At 36.5% G+C, this 26,139-nt stretch overlaps 1 protein-coding gene across 1 annotated transcript; it reads left to right on the top strand.

Moving 5' to 3' along the window:
- Positions 1-592: 592 nt before the first annotated feature.
- LOC104169089 (BTB/POZ domain-containing protein KCTD5) lies at positions 593-21,863 on the top strand (the record flags this gene model as incomplete). The annotated part of the gene is made up of 5 exons (XM_009709903.1): positions 593-701; positions 1,852-1,943; positions 3,091-3,186; positions 12,695-12,820; positions 21,187-21,863. Coding segments are annotated over 5 exons (453 nt in total), but the record flags the coding sequence as incomplete, so codon positions are not given.
- Positions 21,864-26,139: the final 4,276 nt, after the last annotated feature.

Raw genomic sequence — 26,139 nt, 5'->3', positions numbered from 1 at the left:
TACATCTGAGCTAAGACAAAACCAAATGTTTTTAGAACAAAGTGTTGAGGTCAAAGAGAAGGTAGATTTGTTTGCCTTTAATTGAAAAAAAAAAAAAAAAAGCTGGTATTTGAACCGCACTGGAATGTAGCCTTTGTCCTACTTGTACAGGTTTCCAAACAAAATGATAGTTTCCTGTTATTAAGTGTTAATTTTCACATTAATTTTCAGTGTTTTCACTTACTGCTTAGATCTTTCATGCTAATAATGTTGATAATCTTTTGATAAGGGGTTGGGGGAATTGTTCAGGTAAGAGAAGTTGTGTGGTACATGATTGAGTTGAGTGATCGGGCTGATAGAATTACACAACTACATTGTTGAATTCCTTTTAATGTTTTCAATAAATTTAGCTTTAAGGGATGTGGCTATGTCTGAATACCTGCTTGCTATTCAGATGCCGAGCTGAATACTAGTTTGCAATTCCTGCTTGGATGTTCAAATCATTGTGGGTTTTGTAGCTTGTTTGTTTTTTTGGGGGGTTGGGTTTTTGTTTTGTTTTGTTGTTTTGGTTTTTTTGTTTTTTTTTTTTCTTTTCTGTTTTTTCCTAATCTAGGATGAAACAGGTGCCTATTTAATAGACAGAGACCCGACCTACTTTGGGCCAGTGCTGAACTATCTCAGACATGGGAAACTGGTTATTAACAAGGACCTAGCTGAGGAAGGTAAGATGTTACGAAATCTCTTGCCTTCTTGTCACTTGCTTATTATTTTCACTCCTTTTGAGTGACCAAAAGTAACTTAGAAGTAGATAGTAAATCTTAATCAGTGTAGCATTTTGATCTGTTTCAAGCGAAGCTGATGGGTATCATGCAGTTGTAGTATATGCTGTTATTTGAGTGTTTCGAGTATGGTTCCCGATTTCACAGCCCTTATCCCCAGTTAGAAATAGAACATAAATATTCAGACATGAGGGGAGATGCCTTTTATCCTATAATCTTGTATCTTTTCCTGTATGTCTGTGTGAAATGTTTGGGTTTAGTCCTCCTCAAGCAAAAGAATACTGGCTGTGAAAAAAGCTTTAGAAGATGTAAAGCAAACTAAGAGTGAAGTGCTGGGATGTTCAGATGTGTGGAATATGCTCTTGGAGAGTAAATTCTGTCTCTAGCTTCTTCCTCCCTGTCCCCAATTCATGCCAATTTTACCCTAATGGAGGATGACAGTTTTAAACCATATAGTACTAAAACTGTATTGATAAGGTATTGAAGAAATTGATCAAAGAGAAATACAGTCTAACAGTATTAGCAGGAAATAACGTGAAACCTAATTTCCACATGCATTGTTAAGCACATAGTGTGTGTGGAGAACTGGTATGGCTGGAACAAGTGAGTGCAAGCAGTCTGTAGTATGTATCTTTAAGCTTTTGTTTCAGGGTCTAAGATTGCAAATGACAGGAAGAAAATTTTTCTGCACACTAGCAGCTGCAGAGCTTTTCAGTAGGACTATTTTAATTTCTATTTCATATTCCAGCCTGAGGCAGGGGCTGAGCTAAGGTCCATCAGTCTACTAGGGAATGGCATTTGTGCTCCTTTTTTTTTTTTTTTTCTTTTTTTTGGTTCCCTGCCTCTTGTTCTGTATGCAGAATGGCATCCGTTTTCTTCAAGTTTTTTTTAGGACATGTTTTCAAAATGAGCTAAACTTTGAACTACACATACCTGAAGGAAGCCAACATCATTCAGTTGGTAAATGAACTTTTCCTAGGGCAAAATAAATCATTTTCTATAGCTGTAAAGAAGATAATCTTAGGAACTGGTTGGTGGTTTTGGCCTGGAATCTTTGGTTACACTCTCTTTCTGAAAAATGTTCTCATACTAGGTGTACTGGAAGAGGCTGAATTCTACAATATCACATCACTAATAAAACTGGTAAAGGACAAAATAAGAGAAAGAGACAGCAAAATCTCACAGGTGAGGCTGTTTTCTAGTGTGGTTTTGATTATTTGTTCTGTGGTAAGTAGTGGATGGATTCCATTTTTTTTCCTTAACTGCTCATTTCCCCAGTAAGATACTGAATGGCTGCCTCCATCCATGACTGAGCTGGAACCATTAGTATGCAAAGATTAGTATTCTTCATTGCCAGTACCTGCCAGTCTGCTTACAAAGGGCACAGGCATAGGGTTCTAGTTCTTGTTCAAAAACTGAAAAATTCTAAAGAATTATTCAAAAATGTCTGGTAATAGTAGAATTTGTCATAATATCATTTCTGGAAAGAGTTATTTTAGAAAACAGCTTTTGTAGAATATATTTTTCTCATATACCTTTAAATACTCTGAATATTAAGAGATTGTCTAACTACAGTATAACTGCTGTTTATACAGTATGTTTTTAGAGCATACATAGAGATGCTGGTTAGCTCCTGTCATATGCTTTTGTAGCAAAACTGGTTTCTTTACTTGTAGTACTCTATAGTTGAGAAGATCTGCCTCTTCATAGCAGCTTATGAATATTTCTTCATGAAATTGAATATGATAGCAAAACTGTTAAGTAGAGGAACTATTCAAGTTTATTCTTTAACCCTGCTAGTCTGGGCTTGCCTGATAATTGAGTCTTCATGGAGGTATTACAGACTCATGTTGTGAAATTTCTCTTGAAGCTAGGTTGTGGGATAGCAGAGTTGCTCTGATAGCATTTTCTAAAGGGTTTCAGCTGAAATGGTCGTAGTTATTCATTGCTCTGGATTGGAAATTTTGACAGGGAAATAAAGACATTTTTGAATATGGTTGGACAGTCTTTAAAGTTAGGTAGGCCTCTGCAGAACATCAGCCTTGATTTTTTTCAATTATGTGGTCTGCTGCCACATGGAACGATAGGTAAATCTTAAGATTATTTTGTTACAACTCTTAAGTAGCACTTTTAATCCCTGAAACATTCATGAAGCATTGAGTTTTATGCAAGGTGATTCTGAACAGATACGATTTCTTTTAAAAAAAAAAAAAAAGGCAAAGTCTTCAAAGTGGTATTGCTTACCATTTCTAAACCATAATGGCAACTTTAGACAAGTTACAAACATAGTGAATTCCATGCTGTATTGAGCATCTTATATTTCTTCTCGAAGGTGCCAGTCAAACATGTGTACAGAGTGCTGCAGTGCCAGGAAGAGGAACTCACTCAAATGGTTTCCACAATGTCCGATGGCTGGAAATTTGAGCAGGTAAAAAAAACGTACGGGATATAATTACAAAGTCTTCTAAAAATGCAGTTATGTGAAAGAGGAGTATAAAGTCAATTCTATGCATCTTTTTAAGTTCAGTCATTTTCAGAAATTGGATAGATAAAGATACACAGTTAAGTTAAAATTTGCTGTTTGTATTCTTGTTTGCCGGAGAACAAAAAAACTGTAGCTTTCCAGGAGGTAAATTTTGCTGACTGTCTATAAAAACATCTATATCATGTTTGAAATGTAGTTCTTCAGTGTCTACACATGAGCATTTGAAGGGTGAATAAACCAAAATTAGCTAATACAAGTTTATACAAATGGTAGATCAGATATAAAGAACTCTGTGTGAAAGAGGTGAGCTTGGGAGATAAATGTTTGTTAAGTCCAAACAGTGGTTCTTCAGATAAAGGGTTGATGCACATAGAAGGGTGAACTTAACCAATGTGGATGAGAAGCTGGATAGGTGTGAGCTACGTGAATGTTTTCATTCTTTGCACTGCATAAAAATAGCTTTGTATGTACATTCAATAATACATTGTAAAATTCCAAGAAGATCTTTCTGTTATCTTTGCTAATCTCTGTAAATAAGAAAATAACTACGTAGCCTCTTCATCCTTCACGTTTCTAACCTACCAGAATATTTAAACTGCATTTGAGCAATGAATCTGTTAACTCTGGAGTGAGACACAAGTGCTCAGCCACCAGCATCTTTTTCGGTGTCTAGTGCCAACTGTAGGAGAGATTGGAATAAGCACAAGCCTTTTATCCTGTACAGTCTCACTCTAATAACACAACAAAGCAACATTTTTAAAAAGTACAGCACAAAAAGGTACAAGAGAACATTTTGTTTGTATTTGATGAAATGTGTAAGGTGCTGGTGTCATGGAGACAGCCATGATCAAATAAACTAAACCAGCACAGAGAAAGCTTCTTATGCTTCAGTTCTCCGGCTTAAGTATTACCAGGTCTGTTTGACATGCCAAAAGCTGAATGTTGTTTAAGTTCCTGAAAAAAGCTCTCACTTAATGCACATGACTCTTTTTTGACCACTGCATGGACAAAGGTTGTTTTGACATTCTTCTTTGTCATGAGAAACTAGGTTTCATTACAAACAGAGATTCTCTACTTTTTGACAGGTTAAATGATACTGTGACTTTTACGTGCCCTAAACCCTTGTATTCTGTGGGGATATTGTATTTGGGAGTAGTCCTGTTTTGACAGTGGAACTGCTGAAAGAACTATTATAATATCTTTTAGAATTTAAGATCTCTTTTAGAACTGGAAATTTCCAGTGATTTTCTTGAACGTTATGTGCTTGTTTCATCCAGCTTTCTCCCTACTTCCTCCCTCCCCCATGTTGCTTTTTCTTGGACACATAGTTTGAAGTAGATAATCACAACAGCTGTATGGTCTCATAATACTGAGCTGCTCATTACCTCAGGCTAGGCCATTCTCTCCTTTGGTTGTATTGTGGACCTGTTTTTAGCAGACATCATTCACATGAAACATGATTAGAATATTCTGTATAATTGAAACAGTTTTATTGTTAAGATTTGAGAACACTGTAGCATTTCTGTAATTTTGTATCTTTTCTAAACCTGTATTACTCAGCAGCATGCTTCTTTCAGAAGCAGTCTTTCAGGTGGCACCTACCATACTTTTTACATGTTATCATTGGTGGGATAGAAATCATCAGCTTTTTCAGAGGAGTAATATTCCTGTGGGTTGAGAGTCCTTGTGCTCTGTGTCCCGTATAACATGTTTAAATGGTTGGTTTTGATAAAAAATATTTCTTTCCCCTAACATTTCACAATTTTCTTGTAAAATACAAGTGGATGTGGTGATTAAATAGGAGTGGAAGGTGTTAAACTTCTGGTGCACTTACACGGATGTGTTGATGCACTTTTACAAAGAATAGGAGTGAAAGTGCTGCTAGAATACTGCAATTATGTATTGGTCCCAGTCCAAAAACTGCTACTGGTAGTTGTGCTGCCCCACTTTTGTGATTTCAGTGGGTTATTTTACAGATGATTTTTAGCTTCAATTGTTACCTGTTCAGGCAATCAGAAAAAACATTTTGGCGGTACTGCATAATGAGAAACTTTGGGCTATACAAAATTGCTTTAGACAGCAGTGGTGTGTCAGTCATGTACATTTTAATTATTAATGTAGCCTGAGTCTTTCACCATAATGCTGTCTTAAATATGTTCACTGTATGAGGAGAGCAGTATTTAGCTGCTGTGTTTAAAATTATTCACGTAACAATAGCAGGATAAAAGTAAATTTACTGTTCATGAGCCTTCTTATCAGTAATAATCTCCAGTTTACTCAGAATAGGCAGTTGTTGTCTAGTTCTTCACACTTAATTTAAAGCCCTAATCTTTCTCAGTGCACTGACAGCCTATGCTTTAATTTAAATGGTCTAGGAATTACCATGTATTATTAAGATAAAATATTTTTTGTAATAACAAGTTGAGGTATTTAGCTGGGGTTGTTCTGAACTTCAGAATTATTAGATGTTTGGCAAGTGTGAATAGAGTTCTTGGTACTGATTTTTATGGGAACAAGACAGGCAATTTTTTCCACTCCAGTTATTTTCTTGGATCTTCTGTAAATTACCCCTTCTAAAACCAATTTAGCACATTCAACTTTTTTTCCTCTGGTTGACTTCATATGTTTCCTTAGCTGTATTTTGTTTATCAACATCTGGAACAAGATGAAGCTCTTTCATACCCAGGCTTGATATATTACTTTACATAACACCTTCCAGTCTTATATCCATGTTACCTTCTGCACTTGGCAGGTATGACAGGAAAATAATGCTCACTTTCATAATGCACCAAACTTTCTTTGTTTTTCAGAGTAGTTGGCTATACCACAGTGATATGGGGAGTTTTCTGACCTACTGTCAGTAACTCTTAACTTCCCTTGAAATTACAAAGGGCTTTGCAACTGCCTCCATGAATTTTAAGTATATTGAAATGAAATTTTTAGCTTGATAGCAACCTGTTCTAGTGGCAAGTAAATGTTACGTGACATTTGAGCTCATCTGTTATTTGTACGACTTGGATGACGGTATATTCTTCAGCTTTACAAAGGTTTCTTTTTGTGTTTTGCTTTGATTGGTTATTTCAGCTTGTCAGTATAGGTTCCCAGTACAGCTGTGGTCGGGCCCAGCAGTCAGAGTATCTGCTGATAGTGTCACGGGAAGTGAAAGGGGAAGAGAGATGCTTCCAGAAATGCTGCAGTGAGGTGTGTCACACCATTCTTTTTGCCCTCACACTGATATGCTTGGCCTCCTTGCGTTTCTGCTGCTTTCAAATCATTCCACTTTATTCCTGGATGTACAGCACATAGTAATTTGTGTGTATTTGTGACTGGCTTTTATTTATATTCACAATATTTCATTATACATTATGAATGTTCATATTGTAAAAAATAATAAAAAGCCAAAAAACCCCTTCTTACTTAGTTAAAGGTTTTTTTTAAGAAGAGTTCTTACCTTCTCAATAGGTAGCTGCTTTTCCTTAAATCTTCCTCCAAAGTTAACAGCCTTTGATCCATACTTGTTAACTAAAAGTAGTGCAATTTAAACATTAGGACCCCTGTAAATAAAGGTTCAAGTTCACTGGGCTCAGAAAGGGACATTTCTGTGTTAATCATTGTTCCAGTTTGAGTGTATTTCATCACCTAATAGCCAGTTAAGTTCTGAATTCAAACCTTTTATTTCTGGTAACTTAGAACTTAACTGTTTTTTTCAGGTGGATGAAATATATTCAACCTGGAACAACAAATAACTGAATTTTTCAGAAATAAAATATGAAGGAGTGAGGGGAGAACAAAACCAGCAGTTTTAAATCTTGTCTCAAGTGGAAAGAACATCCTGGGGTTTTTTGGCTTTATATTTTGTTGTTTTGGTTTTTTTCTCCCCTTTGGGAAATTTTCTTGAAAACCAAATGAGGAATCATAGCTTCACTCATTGGCTTTTTAGGCTGTCCCATCCTTCCTGCTCTCCTTGCCCTCAGGTCACTGCTTTTTTAATTGCTGTGTTACTTCCCAATGTTCAAGAGTTTAGGAAGGATTTTTTGCTAACCAGTAATATTGGGGACAGTTTCCAGTTCTTTACATAGCTGTGCTCCATTTTGAAGTGTCTTATGTGAATGATTTGGGAACCTGGTGTTCTGTATTATTTTTCTGTCAGTAAAATACTTGGAGATATGAGCAGAACCTTGCCCATGAATTTACATGGATGCTTAGCTGTGCAATTCTAGATTTTAAACCTGCACTGTTGCCTAGCTGTATTCCAGAATCTGCTTTCAATGTACCAAGCACTATCTGTTTCTTGCAGTTGTATAGGTAAGATTTGGAATGTGGAATTATTGTACTGGGTTTGCAGACTTTCTGGAACTGAGTAGGAAATGTGGCCTGTTGTTAAGGATGTGTAAGGTACAGGCAGCACGATGTTATTCATGTGTTCATGTCCTAGATAGCTCAAAGTAAAATTCAACATAATAAAATGGGAGATGGGGGAAGGCAGTGAAGAAATGAAGACAGGTGTAAAATTAAAAAAAAAAAAAAATCTGGAATGGAATGAAATTTGCTTTTGCCTAGGTTTGAAGTCTGACAATTGCATTAAGAGATCTGAAATACATACGCTTGCAGTCCTGATATCAGTCATCAGTGCTGAGTTTAATGGCTGATATACGTGTATCTTTACAGCCTTTGCAGATCCTTTGAGAAGGCAGTAGATTGAACGCATTGTAACTCTAAAAGGCGTAGAGGCCATTCATACGTTCATACAACTTGATTCTGCAAAAAAAATTGAGGGAAGGACTTCCTTTTATTCTATCAACTGTTACTATAATAATTAAAAAAAAGACAAGCTTTCCAAGGCAAGCTTTCTTGTGTAGAACGAGTTCACCACATCTGAAATAGAAGCAGTAATATTCAAAGTGAAAGAATATTTAAAATAGAATTTGAGAATAATTGTTACAAAAATTTACTCAGTTTTCAGAATCAAACCATCACAGAAGGAGAAGGAAATTGGTAGTCATGAAGTAGAAGATCTAGTTAATATGAGTAACTCCAGTGGCAAGCAGAGAAGGAGAGAGATGCTGTTTGTGCAAGTTGGAGTGGTTATCTGTGATGGTAATATTATTGCTAATTTGTCCTGTAAATGTACTGTATAGATTCTGAATCAGTATTTTTAAACCATTATAGCAAATCTGTATAGGCAAGTTACTGAAATGTGGCTGGTTTTAAGATCTTTCTTTATTCAGTTAGGCATGAGATTTGTTCACTTGAAAAATAAGGTTCCTAAAAGTGGTGCACCAACCATTTTGCCTATTCATAGGGATATTTTTAGGTGCATAGTCATTGATTTAAGACGGGAAGGGATTCATATATGTTGCTGCCATTGAGTCACTTAATGCAGGAATCATTTGACCTATTCTCTCAGCTATACCACTTTTATAATCTGTTTTTCTTAAATAGTAGTCTTTGAAAAACATAGTTATCCTCTCACAGAACTGCAGACTTAGGAAAAGTTCTTCATAAAGTTACTTCATTATTGTCTCTGAAATCATTCTTAAATCTTTCCTCTTTGAAAACAAGCCTGACCATAGCTCAGCATTAAGTAGTCTCTGTCCACCTTTACTTATGCCAAATTGTTGTGGTTTTTTTTTTTAACTTTGCCCTTTCTGGTTGTCATATTTTATCTTCCTTAAAAGTTCAGGCTCTATGAGACAGGAACTTCCCTGTTGTTATTTCTCTGTCTCTTCAGGAAAATCCTGACCTGTTTGGCACATCAGGCAGTATAATGCAAATAACTATATTTATGTTGATTAATTTAATAATAATGCTTTCCATTCCTGCCTTTTTTAGTTACAACTGACAGCCTACTAGTGTCAGCACCCTTATTCCATGCAAACAGTGAAGGGATCATGATCCAATTATTTTTCTGTGATAAGTAATATTGGCATTTTCCTGTGCTCAGTTATGACACTGTTGGGGCTCACAGGGATGCTCAAGCAGGATCACGCTGCTTCAATACGGACTGTAATGAAACAAGCCGTACAAGATAAAAAAAACACGGAAGAAAAATACATATGTGCATGTGTACACATGTATATATAATCATTCAAATTTATGAAATTCAGAGTTTCAAAATGTTCCTTTCCTTCCTTAAGTTCTTGATCATTAAAACTCTCTCTACTGTTTAAGCCCCATGAGCCAAAAGAGTTTGTCCTTTCAGAAAGTCTTAGAAACAGTAGGCTGAATAATCTGAAATCCTTTTCCTATGCATTGTAATGCATGTTTTGCAGACCTCAGATTACTCTTTGTTGTGGGTTCTTTTTTTTTTTTTTGGGGGGGGGGGGGGGGGGGGGGGGGGAGTGAGCGGGGACAGACAAATGCGGGATGTGGGAGTTTTAACAGTTCCTTCCAGTTTATCAGCATCCTTCTTAAAGTGTTGCCACCAACACTGGGAACAATGGACTGACTTTTGGAATACAAGTGCTAAAATACTACTTTATTTCTGATTGTACTTTCTGACACAACACTTCAGTTCTGATCTGCAGTCATTTTCCGTTGTTTTTTTTTCTGCCATCACCTTTATTGCTGCTGATGTATCTCAAAAAGCTATCATGAAGTTTCTACCATGCTATTGATACTATGGAAATAATAAATTCTTAGTTGCACACATATGGAACTGCTTACAAGAGTATCATGTGTTGGAGTTTTGAAGAACTTGTGTTTAATGTTGTGAAAGTGACTTTATCTTGAAATGCACCAGCTGATTAATAATGGCAAGAAATCGTGCAGATGTTTTGTGGTCAGCGAAATCAGTCGTCCTATCCAACTAGCTAATAAGTAGTCAGTCTGCCACATCTCCTAAAAAGACTTATGTGGTCATTTTAAGGTCAGCTTATTTAGATTATGAAGCATTAGTGGGGGATGTAAGTAGCTATCAGCTGAGGACCTATCAACTTTGTTAAACCAGGATTGATGATTTGGCTGATGTTTGGATCTTGTATCATATCTGATTTGAGAGAGGTCTTTTATTTCTTTTGAGTGTCAATGAGTAAAGAAGTATTTTCCCTTCTGATAGTTGTTATCATAGCTTATCTGATATCAACTTCTTGTCATTTCACAAGAAGAAAAGTTTACTGTATACTAAATCAAATCATATGCTTGAATTTTATTCTTCGAATTTCCCTTCAGAGAAGGTGAATTATATGTGGCTTTATTTAAACATATATCCAACTTTCTGAATATTTTCTGGCCTTTAAGTAGGTTAAAAATACTGTTTAAAATAGTCCTACACTTTACATCAATAATTGAAGCAGTTACTGTATTTGTATTATATGGTTTGTGATTGTTATATAATATATAGAAGAAGCTTTATACCACTTCAACAGGCTTAGGGCCAACTTAACTGCTTTTTTTTCTGAAAATTTGTGCGCGATGTTTTTTGCTGGTAGGGAAGAGAATCAACAAATCATCTCTATATATGAAGTGAGTCTGAGTTGATTTTCCAACTTTCCCGTGGACTTTCTTAGTCCATTTTGTGCAACTAAGCAACTAGTTACTTTATGGGTTTTGTGATTCTATATTACACAAATATGTTATGGTGCAGACTGCAGAGTATCCATTGTGAAAGATTAGCTGTCTCAAGATAAATGATGCCTTTGTATTCCAATGAGGATGTATTGGTGCTTCTGAAAAACCTGGCATTTTGTAGCTTCGTTGCGTGGATTTGGTGGAAAGAAATATCTTTGTGACATTCATTTTTGGACAGCCTGTGTTCATCACTGACTATGTATGTATTTTGCAGAACTAGAATGATGTTAGGAGTGGAGGAGGTATGGAAAGGTTTCTGGTGATCACACCTAGACAGTGTAGTTAAAGTAGGTAGTTTGAGAATGCTGAATTTTGATTGCCAGTACTGTTCATTGGAGGCTGAGCCTTGTATGATGTGAGACCATCAGGGTCCAAAAACTTTGATATCGCCTAGGCCTGGCATCAAACTGGTCCATTGTGCAGACATACTGCCTACTGTTCTTTGTAGACGTTGGCTCTGTCTCTCTGTGGAGGTGCTAGCTTGGCTGTCTTACCGGAGTCCTGGAACATGTGAGCATCTCTCTCCTTTCTCTCCTTAAAAGTACAATGAGGCTTTATTTTCTCCTGACAATGCTATATGGGAGCTGCTTTTAACCTTGGTCTACCCTCCGCTTTTGTTGGGGAAATAATCTTATCCTTCAGCTACAGATCCTGGACCAAGATTTCATCTTGGCTGTATCTTCCCTGCTTCAACAAGGCTTTTACTCTCTTTGATGCTCTGCTAGACTAATAGTAGTACACAGTTTGTTTTTAGCCAGATAACTACAGTGTTTCGAGTGCTGTTGCCCAAAAAAATAAGTCAAGCCTTTTCTATGGCGCCATTACCAGGGCACTTCAACAATATAATAGAGATTGGGAATAGGACAACCTTATCATGTGTGTGGTAATTTGGCAGGTAGATTTAATATAGTTTTCGTAATGGCATTTAATATCTGTACAACAGGTTGGTTTTTAAGACTTTGATCTGTGTCAGTAGTAATAGCACCATACATTATCTTGTCATGCTTTTCAAATAAACCTTTACAATAAATGAACCAGCTCCATCTGAATTGATTCTGGCATGGAAAGGCAGGCTATGTAAAGCTTCTAGCATTAGGTAAGTGTACTGTGTGTAAGGTAAGACAAGTTACATGAAACTTCTGCCATTTGATAAACATGTTGCATACAAGGTAGTACTGATGTTGAGTATATCCTTCTTTCTCAGTAAATTGTCATTTATCGTTCAATATTGAGACTTGTAGAAGCTTGTAAATACGTCACATTTCATTATACATGGCTTCCGCTTGTAGCGCTTCCTTAATTAACTTCCTTGTAGCAGTACATACAAATTTCAGATGTTAATCTTGGTGTCCCACCATGCTGTGTCTTGCTGTTTTCCAATCAAATGCAAATTCTGTCTTTGTCCACTCAAAATATGTTTTTATAGAAGTACTATTATTCTGTAAGTAGAGCGGTGGGTATCCCTTCAGGCTAAAGTGCTTCCTGCATGCAGCCATTTACATGTTAAATCATGCCACATTAAGATAACGCATACAAACTTTTTAAAAATTAACTTTGGAGGATGGGAAGGTTTCCAGTAAATAACAGAAACAGGGAACAGGCTACTTCTCCACTGGCCTGCCTCTGTAGCCTTTTCTTTCACAGTATAATCATAACTGTAAATCCTTAATTCTGTAAACATTTAAAAAGACAAGCTATGTTTATGTTATCATCGGAGTGTCAGTGTGTTTATCAACATCAAAACGTATTTGCATTGAAGTGGAGAATCATGCTTCAAGCACAGCCAACAGTCTGAAGAGTGAGGAGTGTTTGTACTAATGATGAGAATTTATGGAATTTGTTTCATGTGGAAATTGACTTTTTTTTTCTTCCCATCTTTCAGCTGGTCAGTATTGGTTCTTCCTATAACTATGGCAATGAAGATCAGGCTGAATTTCTGTGTGTGGTCTCAAAGGAATTGCATAATACTCCTTATGGCACAAACAGTGAACCCAGTGAAAAAGCAAAGGTAAGTTACTAGACACTGGGTGGGCTTCACTAAGTCGTGCTGGGCCTACCTCTGTTCTGGACCATTATTTAATTGCTTATTTTCCCCTCACTTATGACTAATAATAATTCCCTGTCCATTGTATGAGAGACTGTAAACAGTACAGTCAGCATGCATTTGTTACGCCAAATGGATCTTTTAGTGCAATACTCTACTGTTCCTGATACCTGTCCTGGTTTTACAAATATTGGCAGATATTTACTGTTTACAGTTGAGAATCTTAGGTTTTGTTTCTTACACGTTTCGGTGCTTCCTTATTCTGGCACTCGTTCAGTTGAAAACTGTTTTTCTTGCTTGAGTTCAACTGAAGAAATCTTACCGTCGAGAGCGGAGATTGTAATATGCTGTCTCTGAAAAACATAGTCATGTGCAATACATTATAAAAAGGAGGTATTTGTTAGCTTAATATTTTCAGGTTTCTACCTAGTTTTCTACTTTCTGTAACCAGCTTTACAAGAAGGTTGTAATGGGCACAATATCTTAGCATTTTACTCAGTTGTCTTTCAGAGTTTGTACAAGGGAAAATGTAAAACCACAACTGAATACTAATAAGGCATACCAGTTATGCATGTAAGTGTATTCTTCTCTTCCATGCATATTGAACAGCTTTTGTCATTGTGTTGTTGCTTTGTATGAGGAGATGACTACAGACAAACTGGATACTTTGTAGTTGGCTTAAAAGCTTTTCATTGAGTATATGTAGATGGCAAACAACTGGTAAAACATCAAAGGTTGCTTTTTCAAGAATCACCTTCAAAGAAACTAATTATGAAATAATGCTAAGAATTGATCTGGGTCTTGGCACTGAGGCCTCAGATAGATAAAACTTCACTACTTTCTATGCCTTGTAATTTGGTTATGCAGCTACATGTATGGAGACATTTTGGTAAATTGCGTTATAAAAATACTCTAAGCTTTATGTTGGATTCTTGGTGAACTGATTAATTTATGCTCTTTTGTCACTGCTGAGATTAAACTTCCAAAGGATTGTAAGGGTTTAATGTAGTCAAGGGTAAACAGTGAACCTGGGTAAGCTATGTGTCTCTTTCCAAAACCGTAGTCAAAGTCTTCTTTTGCCAGGATGCTTCAGGAAAACTTTAAAAGTTGACAAGTTAAAGAGGTGTGTGGTAATAATTTAGGGCTGAGATATGTACCTGAAATAAAATGTGGCATTCTAGAACCTAATAAACATCTTCATAAGGAATGGTAGTACATCTTCAGGGAGCTTCAGAAGTTGCCAGAGTTAAATTGCATCCTTAACGTAAAAGAAAATACGGACCAATTGAAACTGTTAAACCCTAAATACAAAAGCTAGCTCAGAGTGCAGTACAAATCTCTAAATTTGATAGCTCTGAGAGAAGCTAAATCTTAGACCCCGCCATTGAAGTGTTTCTTGGTCATTGTTTCAGAGAAGAGAGCAGAACATAATTTGACTAGGGTGATGAATAAGAGTTACTGTTAATTTTGCTTGGAGATATAAACATTCACTCCTTTTGCCCTGGAAGAGTTGAGCTGTTGCTAGCAATTAATGGCAATACATGAATAATTTTTTTATGTATTGTTTTTCTAATAGATCAATTTTTTTATGGGTATATGTTGAGTCTGGATAAAAAAAAAAAAGAAAACAAAAAAATTCTTTTTGATTGAGAAGTTTCTGACAGCTGTGTTCAGGAATCTTGACTGGGCATTGGGACCTGTTGTCTCAATAGTTCCCTCTTAGCCAGCATTAATCCTCTAGTCTGCAATCTGCTCATTAGTGTCTGAGTTGGTCTTCATAAAATTCATATGATTGAAATTCTGTTATCCAGTGATATATATAGAATAATGTGTTCATGTACTGGAACTGACTTTTAGAAGCCATGAGAAAGTCTTCCTATGACTTTTATAGCAGGTTGGGTTAGAGAAAAAAAAGACTACTAGTATGTAATTTTTATTGACAAGCAATTCAATCTTAATTAATAGTACTGGACTTTCGGAATAGGAAAAAGCATTTTCTGATAGCCCGTCTAATCAAGCTTCACCTTCATTCCTTCTTAGAGACTTTTTTTCCTGGTGTTTTCTTTTTTTGGAAAACAGTTTGCATGGTAAGTTAGTAGTTGACTTCTGTGTAACCTTCTAATACAGCTAAGTGAAGGAAATTAATGGCATTTGGGACATTGACTTAAATGGTTCCAGTGGCTTTTACTGGTAGCCATGGCACTACTGAAAGATAACCTGTATTCCCACGAGCATTCTTCTCTTTCATACTACTTTATTGACTTGTCACTCTTGGGACAAATAACCAAAGCTTGTTCATAATGTCTGCATCCAAAGTTAGATTCTCAAGTGCTATCCTTTCATATCTGTGGCGAAGAGTACATGGAGTTAAGATACCAGCTTTACAGTTTTATTTAAATTTTCTCTAATCTTATGGTCCCTATTGTTATATTGCATGGCACTATTGGTTTCTGTCTGCTGACTTTAGGACACTTGAAAGAGGAAATGTTCATGAAATCTGTGATGTTCCTCCTTGACATTGCCTGCTGTCACACTTTCTTACAAAGAGTGGAGATCCCAGATAAAAGTAAATAAATGTCATTCCCAGATGCTTCAAGTGTAAGTGGACTGTACTTTGTTGCAGCTCGAACTCACTTGCAATCTCTTCTTTTCCCTTCCTTTCTCTATACTTGCTGCATGCTGCATGCCACTCAGAGTGAGGATGAAGAAACGGATTACGATATGAATGACTCAGATTAAGTGTAAATGTCATGGTGAGCACTAGCTGCCCTAGGATTTTACCCAGATGCTTTTCTGCCCCATCCAATTCCTACCCCCACTAGTGCTGTCCTTTGGCAAGTCCTGGTGGTGTGCGTGTTTGTGATTATAGTTGTGACATGGTTAGCAAAGATAGAATTCCTGTTCTGCATATTGCTTCTTTGACAGAATAATTAGTGTTGCTGTTACAAGCTGTATTGTGATTGGTTCCTTTAAAGCTTTGCTAAGAAGAAAAGTTTTTCATGTAGATTCTAGCATCAGAATTGGTTTTCATTTTTATTTTCCGTGCACCAGCTTTTCTGTCAATTTTTTTTTTATGTGTAGAGGCATCTGATACAAACTTACAGTATACATTTTCAGTAAAAGTCTGATTTGACAATAAATTACCAAACTTGACTTAACTGCAACATAGTCAAAAGGTGGTCATATCTGATAATTTTGAAAATAATGATTTTTTAATCAAGACCTGGCAAAAGTAAGTAAGTAGTGTGATCTCTGTGCTACAGTTACATTTATCAGAGGAAACAACACTCTCCAGGGAGGGATCAGGTCCTTTCCACTGTAGTTTGACATCTTATTGAAGATCAAGGTACTTTAAAAGTCCCAAGTGGAAGAACACAAAAGTTGCATCAGAAAGAACAACTTCTGCAACCTTTTCATAACAGGTCTGCAAGCACTGCTCGTATTTATTCTGCTATCCAATTTCTAGAAGATAACTTATCATTGAATGTTCAGTGATACAGTGTGCAAGTAGTCACTTGAGCCTGTATAAATTAAAGATATTTACCATTGCATGAGATTTAACTCCAGCTTCTCAGCTATACATCTGAATGTTTTAGCTGTAAAGCAGCCTTACACTTATCTCTGAAGTGTTGCTTCTGCGTGCTGAAGAACCTACAATATTTTCTTAACTGATGCTAACAGAAACTAGTGCTGAGATAGAATAAGGTCTTTTACCAAGTCTTCAGGAATGGCTGCAAGGAATGGATCAAATCTGAAGCTTTATTGAAAAAAAATAAACTGACACTGTGCTGGAAATGAATGCAAGATTCTTAAGCTGCCTGAGAGGTGAACAGTCCTTAAAATGCTATTCTGTCTGTGGCAGATTTATTTTGAGTGGGAGGAAATAGTTCTCGTGTTCTGCTTCCCCAAGAAGCAATCACACGCAGACCCCTAGGATATGAGAGTTCATTCAACATTGTTTAGAGTTTATCAGTCAACTTTGGATCTGGTGCACCTGGAAGAAAACCAGAACAGAAACATGAAAAGAAAGAAAATTCTGAACACAGCAGGTCTGTACCAAGGTCGGGACAGTCCCTGGTATCAGTATAGACTGGGTGATGAATGGATTGAGAGCAGCACTGCAGAGAAGGACTTGAGGGTACTGGTGGATGCAAAATTGGTTATGAGCCAGCAACATACACTTGCAACCCAGAAAGCCGATTTTCCGGGGCTGCGTCAAAAGAAGCATGGCCAGCAAGTCCAGGGAGGTGATTCTCCCCCTCTGCTCTCATGAGACCCACCCCTGCAGTACTGTGTTCAGCTGTGGGGTTCCCAGTACCAGAAAGACATGAACTTCGTAGTGTGGGTCCAGAGGAGGGACATGAAAATGGTCTGGGGGACTGGAACACCTCTGCTATGAAGAAAGGCTGAGAGAGTTGGGGTTGTTCAACCTAGAGAAGAGCAGGCTCTGGGGAGATGTTATTGTGGCCTTCCATTACTGAAAAGGTGCTTATAAGAAAGATGGAGAAGGACTCTTTAGCAGGGCTTATAGTGACGGGACAGGGGGCAATGTTTTTAAACTGAAAGAGGGTAGATTTAGGTTGGATATAATGATGAAATTCTTTACTATGAAGGTGGTGTGACTGTGGAACAGGTTGCTCAGAGAAGTTGTGGATGCCACATCCCTGGAATTGTTCAAGGTTGGGTTGGGTGCGGCTTTGAGCATCATTTCAAGCATTGAATCTAGTGAAAGATATCCCTACCCACGGCAGGGGGGTTGGACTAGATGGTCTTTAAGGGTCCCTTCCAACCCAAACCATTTGGTGATTCTGTGATCTAAAGTATGTGGACAGAGCAGCATTATCAGTGAAGTCACCTGTTTAGCTAGTAGAGCATGTTCTCAAACGAAAACTTCTTCCGTGCCGGGTTCTGCTCCAGATGTACTCCTCAATCCTAGCTATTAGCAGTTTGGGAGAACACCTGGTTTCAAATTTTATTGACCTCTGTTACTGTTGAGATATATTCTCTTGGCATTTTTGCCAAGTAAGCCACTAAAATTTTTAGGAATAGTCTTACTAAATGCTTTTTCAAGAAGAAAATGAGGAATTTTGAATTGTAGAACAGAGTCAGTCATCCTTTTAGTATTTAGTAAGTAAGTACAATTTTGATAGAATTGTTGTTAATTGAAATTCAGTTTCTTCTTTGGACAATGTCACTGCCCATGACTACAAAAGATCCTTTCACACATTTTCTGAACAGAGGTGGATGGAACAGCTTTCATGAGAGCTTGCTGATCAGAAATCATTTCCACTTTAGTAAAGGTAGGGGTTACAGAAGAATTACCAAGCAAAGTGTGTAAAAATATTGCCTGATGTGATAGAATTTTCTGCTTTACATTGGGATTACTGCCTCAGTAAAGTTTGCAAACTTCAGCATCCAGATCTGGCTTAGCTTTATCTTACTGTATGTGTTCCTGAAGCTACAGAAAATAGTTCCAAGTCTATTAATCTTAGAAGTACTTTTTATCTTCTAGGAAAGAATAAACTGAAATGTTTCATTTTAAATTGGAAATATTCACAAAATTAATAGATCAAATATTATTTTCTAACTGCACAGGTGCTTGTTTCAGCCATGTTGTTGTCTCTGTTGGAGATTATTTACTTACTGACTACATTTGCTGAGTCAGACTGTTACCCACTATGTGGATATCTACTCCAGCACTTTGTTCTGAGCTGTGACCAACAGCAAATACTCAAGGAAAAAGTTTAAGTATGAAGCATTTATAAAATTAACTCCTGATGTATTTCCCTACCTTCCAGTAAGCCTCAGTTTAGGAATTTTGGCTTCAAGCCTGCATCTAGATCATTGTATGAAAGCTACAATGGCACTGTGTTACCATGAGTAGGTATCGAGGGCACTATCTTCTGTAAGTTTGTCTAATCCCTTTTGAATGTATTACATTAGCAGCTGCTGAGCAATTTTCAGGATCTGGCTTTTCCTCATAGAATTCACTGCTGTCTTTCCTACAGCTTCATATGAAATGCTTTTTGCTTAGTACACGTAGTAAATTATCTTCATGAAATGAGCAATTTTTAATTTTTGCATCTAAAATATACTCTAAAGCATATCGTGGCCCATGAGAAACATCTTTCTGTAGTTTAGAAATTCATCAAAGTAGCTGCAGTGATATCTGGCTTCATAACTTCAAAATAATAATACTGAATTTGAGATAAAAAGAGAACTTTGTATGCACAAAGCGAGATCCAGGTACTGCAGGAAGTGTAGTGAGCAAGTGATAAAGTGGATTTTTTTTTTTTTTTTTTTTTTAAGCTAACACTGAACTGTCCCTGAGGCTCACAAATGGGGACGGGTTCTTTATGAACTCCAGTCCTTAAAAAAAATCCCATGGAGTTGTGCAAAGCAGGTGAGACCCTGCTTGACTACAATCACTATGGAATACATTAGGCTTGATGACTCATAGAGATTGATAGGTTAAATTATCAATGTTTTAACAATATTAAAAAGAAATCAAATACCTAGACTGTTTTTATTTAAAATCATACATGAAACTGCTGTACTGTGTTAAGTGGTTTGCCAGCCTTCACCCTACAGGCAAGAATATTGAAGCGTTTGTATGTGGTGTCAGATTCTGTGAGTCCTCTGGGATGGAATCTGCTACTGAGTACTAGCATCAGGTGTTTGTCTTAATATCAGACTACACTGAAATCATCATAGAAGGAGATTCTGCATTCAAGACAGCTATGCTATTGTCCAGGGATTGTGCCTTTGCTTGCTTTCAGCTTTTGAAATCAAGAGCCCTTCCCAGCACTAGGAAAACTGTCAAGAAGCAAATGAAAATGAAGTATCATTAGAGATACTTTTACTTACAGATTAACATTGTTAAGTACTTGTGCCCAGGACATTTGAAGCTTTGCTTAGTGCTTTATTTGGCTACTGTCACGATTGGTTCTACAGTTTGCTTACGCAGTTCTACAGTAGTATACAGCCCGAGAGTTGACCTTGTTGCTGATTGCTATTCAGTTTAGAGTAGCAACATGAGAAATGTTGTTGCTTGGACAGTCAATCCTAAGACTTGGATCCTTTCCTCACTGGAGGAGCCAAAGAGAATTGAAACAGAGAAGGAAAAAAATAGCCAAATTGGAAGTAGAATAGGTGGTCTTCATGTTGTAAGATGCTATAGACAAGGATTCCTAGATTTTTCAGGGGAAGATATTTTATTTCCATTAGACTTCAGTCCCTGTGTTTAATATATATGCCTTTTAAAGTGAATATTAAACAAACCGACTGCTTTTAGGAAAAAAAAAGAAACTTTTATTCACTGTAATGGGAATCTCAGTTCCTTGGTAATAGTGGGAGAATGAAATTCCTTAGACAGAATTTTTGAGAAATATATTCCAAGTCAAACCCTGCATTGCCGTTCAGCTGCCTGGCTTCAGCATTTCAAAGTATGATGATGGACAAGGTAATGCATGAGAAGTTTGATGTGCTATGTCCTGTGTCCACAGAAACAATTTTCATGTGGACAAGGATGCCTAAAAAAACTTGTGAGATCTTGCATGAGCAAATAATACTGATGTAAAAATATTTTAAAACTGCTGTCAGTGTAGTACCTATTTTCGTGTAGCTGGTCAGTCCAGTTGATAAGCTTTGTATGTCTGAACAGCATAGTGAAAATCTGTGAAGAAATGTAGTTGATTGCATGCAAAAGTTCATGCAAAAGACCAAGCCTTGGCATCTATTTCAGATTTTAAATCAAGTCTGTTGATTTAAATCTTGCAAGCTCATACTCTTGGCCTTTGAAAACTTCCTGTGTCATCTCACCCAGTGTGCCCTTTGTGCACATTTTGATCTGCTAGTTCATGTTTTCAGTACTAATTTATGGGACACAATTTGCAGCTGAAACTTCAGAGAGTTAAGGACATTTTACGGGAACAGGAAAAAGGAAGATTAAATTCAATTTCTAATAAAGTACCCGAGTTCATTTACCACACAGGACTTAAGTATCTTCAGAATTAGGATGAGGTAAAATGGCTTACTTTTTACATCTACCAACCCTTAAGCTTTGGTTATATTAATCATACTCAGTTCCTAGCAGTGATTTACATCTGTTTTCATGACATTTGATAGTAGACATTGTATGTATTGATGTGTCTTTTTTCAGTCTTAAGGCACAGACTTCAGGAATGTCCTTGAACCAGCTCCCTGACACTTTATCAGTTATTTGAAATAGTTATTATGTTGTTCTTTGACCTCCATGCTTTAGGAATGACACTGAACGAATTTTCATTTGTAGAGTTTTTATTTATAGAATTTTTATTGGTCTGTTTCAGATTTTGCAAGAACGAGGTTCCAGGATGTGAAGACAGTATTGAACCGTGACAATTTTTTCTCTTTTATTCCAAGATGCAGTGAATTGTCACACTGAAGAGGCTCAGCTGCAAAAGAAAAAAATATGATTTAGACAATTTTCTGTTGATCTGGGTTCAACCGTTTTTGCCTATTAAGCTGGTGTCAACTGGCTGAAAGCATTGCAAGATTACATAATGGGAATAGATGGTGTGGGAGTGTGTGTTAAGTTTTGGTTGTAGTGCATGGTTGTACTCTCTTGTGGGCTGACTGACACAGGTCATTTGAAAAGAAATGACCATGCACTCGTATTTTCCTCTGAGACATGTAGCACTTAATGTCTGGTGCTGGATGACCCAGTGTTGATCAGTTTGGAGACATTTTCCTACTAATCATTGTAAACATTTAAAGGACAATGTAATTGGTGCTACACACACGCGCGCGCGCGCACACACACACACACACACACACATTACAGCCCACAAATGCAAATATTTGGGCCTACATTGTTTCAGCATCAGTGACAGCCCCAGTTGACTCTGTTATACTGCACATTCCTTATGGCTCTGTGACATACTCTATTATGTATTAACAGCCTAGGAGATCAACTGAAACTAGCACGTAGAAAGTTACACAACAGACAAAAGTTTTCTCTAAAGGAGAGATGTATATATTGAATGGATTTATAGCATATTTTAATACCCAAAGGGAAGTCTAAACCCAGAGAAAATGGCCTTCATCTGAGTTATTCTTGATGTTCCTTCTGTTGAAACAGTCTCCTCCTGCAAAAGTTATGCTCGAGTCTTAGCCAGATGTTTGGAAGGGGAGTCAAAATTCACTTAAAATGAACAACTGAACATTCTGGGGTTTTTGGGATGTTTGTACTCATATGTGTGTTTGTGCTTTTATAAAATGCCTATAAGCATTGAACTTTGTGGATTATGTTAGAGATTTTTCAAGAGCTGGAGGTTGTACAGAAATATGGCTGGCTAGTCCTAGATCCCTATCTCTATGACTGGGATTAAAATCAACCTTGAGTGTGAAGACAAGCTCATCCAATTGAAAAACTTAGTTACTTCAGACATTCAGGATACCTGTAATCAACCTTTCTCATTCTATACTGTTTCAACTATGCAGTTGAAGAACAGTGTTTGAAAACATCTGGTGCAGCTTTATTAGTTTGTCGTTGATGAAGACTAATACACAAGACTGGAGCTTTTTTTTAATACACTATGTTTTGAGCAAAATCTTTAGCACATCTTTAAAACACTTAAGGAAATTGACAGTATATAACTCTTACGAAAGCAGTGGAAGGGAGTTTCAAAAAGCTACAAGATTGTTTTGAATTCTAAAGTTTTCATTCTTGGTAACTTCAGAATTTATGCATATATGCTAGGTAATCCTTTACACAAAAGCCTGATTTTCAAACACCCAGGGTCTACTTTTATTTTTTTTGGATAACTTATTTTACATTGATAAAAGTTTGGCAGAAACAGTTTGTACAAAACATTTCTACTAAGCAGGTTAAGCAATGGGCTAAATGTTTTGTCCATGCGTCTAATGCTTGAAAGGGTTTGTAATGCATTTTGCAACTTGGATGTGGTCTGCACAGGAAGCTGCTGGCCCCTCCACAACAACACATAAAATGTTTATCTTTTTTTTAAGATGTTAAAAATGAATTGAATTTACTAAAAATGTAATTGTGTAGGTGGAAATGTTTATACTTTTGTACTTTTTTAGGCACCCATATTTTATCAGCTTAAATTTAGCACTCAAATTTCCCCTAAATAGTAACAGATTATTTTGTGTATCTGAAAATAAGCGTAACAGTTGTCTGTGTTAACTACGTATTAAAACATTTCCTCTGCTGCAGTAGTCGCTATATTTTTAAACAGTATGACTCCACCGAGTTCTCTGAGCTCCCTAGCTCATGGAATTGCAGCCAACCATGTTTCTTGTTTTCTTGATGTGCTCTACAGAGTAATTCAGCATTGGCCTAAGTGGATTTTAATGCCTAAAATACCAGTTTTACAATGATCCTTCTGAATCAGCATTTGCTGTATCTCTTATTTAACCCAAAAAAGACAGAATATTTTATGTCATGAAGTGAAATTTTCAAGAATGACAGCAGCAGAGCATGAGTAACAAACTAAGCAAAATGAACAAATTTAGAACATGTAAAAGAGTGGGTTTTTCTCAGTATGTTTTTTTCACTGGAGTATTTTCAGTTTAAAAACATGCTTTTATGGTGATACTACTTGCAATCTAGTTTACATTGTATCCGTGTTGTAGCAAATTTTGGGGAAATAAGTGGTTAATCATTTTGTACTTTGTTTCCAATACCTCACAAAGATTTTAAGGAAAAAAAAAAACAACAAAACAAATAACTTTAATGGGCAGGTACCTTGTAAATTATTTTAAATATGCTGTTGTTTGAGACCACCTGAACTAACTACTTTCCTGTTCTTGGTAATGTCATTATTGCTTTAATTTTTGTGAACATGTGAGGCTTTCAGACAGATGGAAGTGCTACTGTATGCCTTTTTCAAGGCGTTAAGAATTGATCGCTAAATAAGTTTGTTTTCTTTTTATTTGACTCTTGTAATTTCAAATAAAGTTAGCTACAGTAACAAGGTAATTGCATTAGAGTCCAATCTACACCACCAGGTTTTGCAAACATTGCTTTGTCTGTTAAGATCTTGCAGGATGAGGTAATGTACCAATACAGTTTAAACTGGAGTCCTTTGTTTCTTCTCTGTCATTTGGAGAGTATTCACCTCAAGAGAGCTGCCTATGACTATGTAAAGCTGATGGGTTCATTAGGGGGTTGTAGTTGAAAAGCTATACTGCAAAAGCCCTTGATGTGAACTCTAATTTTGCACAGCTCCTCTATTCTTAAATCAAAACAGTATTCCAGCTTAGAATTTAAGATCCTGAGCATGAAGAGATCATAGCAGAAGGAAATAAAGCAGGAAGGGAGGAGAGGTCTCAAAACATAACAGTTAATCAAGGTGACCTCTCATGAAAATGTAAATTCCATGAAAGACTTAACTTTCTACTATTTTGCTATATGAATATTCAGTGAAGTTGTTTGGCATGTTGTCCATGGGACAGGAGGTTACTTCAGCAGAGGATTAGTGGATTTTCAGTGAAATTCTTTAAAGGCTTTTACGTGACAAACTTGCAAAACTTGTTTAAAAATTGAGAAGTTCAAATTTACTGTAGGAATTTCTGGCTTTGTGTTAGGAAACAGCACACTGTTGGCCTTAAGTTTTGTTAGAGGCTAATTTTTTGTATCGGAGATGACATTTTTATATTAAATACTTTTGACTTCTTCTAGCAGCAATTAAATCAGAGTTTATCTGTAATGATCAAGTCATTCTGAGGCCTCTAAGATATGAATGTCTCCTGGTCCATAATAACTGTCCAAAAGTATAGTCTAACTCAGCAGCTCCCACCACAGTAAATGTGAAATAGATTTTTTAAATAAAAGGCAAAAGGTTACCTGGTATTTTTTCCCACTGACTGTGGGGTTTCCATAGATTATGGCTAATTCCATTTTGTTATCCCACAGTAATTTAATTGTGTATCAAAGGCCTGATTGTATTTAGAAGCATTATATTAATTCTGTACTAAACTTTCGGTCCTCAGAATCATATACTCAGAAAATTTGGAAAATGTACTGTGTTTTTTTCAAACTCAGCTAGGTTTCTTGTAATGGTAAAATTTCTTTTCATCTTTCATTGTAGCATTAGTAAAAGATATTTCTTAAGAAATTGAGCTCAATGTATCCATCCAACTTTTTTTGTCTTCAGATTTTCTTTAGACAATAACAATGTGAACGCACAGTTATGATTGATTAGAAATTGATTAGATTCATTATTTCCTGAAGATACCAAAATTGAATCAATTTCCTCTTTTTCTGAGAGGTGTTTTTTCAGGAGAAAAATGAAAACTTCTAGCAGATTAAACAAAAGAAAACTTGATTGCAGGTATGCTTAGAGAACAAGCCTGTTGTGTAGGATGATTGTGTTTTCAGAAAACTGCTTCTCAGAACAGAACACTATATTCTGTGAATGTGTTGAGATTGTTGAGAGTGTCAGTCTCTTTTTGAGCTGTATAGAGCTACCACCAGCAAATTAACACACATTAATTAAAAATCACAATTTTTGTTAGTATTACAAAAATGAACTTGGAATGCAAAAATGCAATAGTATCTGATTGAATGAAATTACCTAGAAACTCGATTATAATGTGTGTTGTCCAATCATTCAGGTATACTGGGAATATATTCCTTGAGAAGTACTGAGAGAAAAGTGAAGTATTGGGCTTTTCATGGAGATTGAAGTCAAGTGAAAGAGAGTCTGGAGATGAAGCCTGGGATTTTGTTCACTTGAGATGTGATAAAATCAGAAGTTGTCATTCTCCTATTTTATTCTCTCTCACCACATCAAAAGCATCTTTCAAGTTTTTCAAATTAACTTCTTCAACCAGTCCTGAAAGGTGGGGCCCTTGAAAAGAGATAAGATTTTGTTATGTCTTTAGCAGTACCTCTTAGCTCAGGATAGTAGGATTAAAACTTTGAGTGGTCTTTGGAGAAGTGTCTTTTCTAACACAGCACCAAAATACATACAGTCTGAGGATGCTGCCTGTTACTTCGTTACAGTTTAGACTGCAGTTATCTCCAGCTTTAAAGACAATCTCAGGATCTTACCTGGGTTTGTATATAGAATTATTGATTTCTAAAATAGTATAAATATTCAGTTTAAAAAGAAGTGTGTAAGGCTCTCTGAACTAAGTGTCATGTAACTTTTCTTTCTTTTGGCTCACAACAATCAGGAGCTGTCTTTAAAGGCTGCTTACTGAGCTGAGGCTTTAAAGGGCTAAATAGATCTTATTGTTCAGTTTGCCTAAATGAGTATCAGACAGAAGGAACT

Source organism: Cariama cristata, unplaced genomic scaffold, assembly GCF_000690535.1.
Source record: "Cariama cristata isolate BGI_N322 unplaced genomic scaffold, ASM69053v1 scaffold18281, whole genome shotgun sequence".
Taxonomy (NCBI): Eukaryota; Metazoa; Chordata; class Aves; order Cariamiformes; family Cariamidae; genus Cariama; species Cariama cristata.
This window is presented reverse-complemented; position numbering and strand designations above follow the sequence as displayed.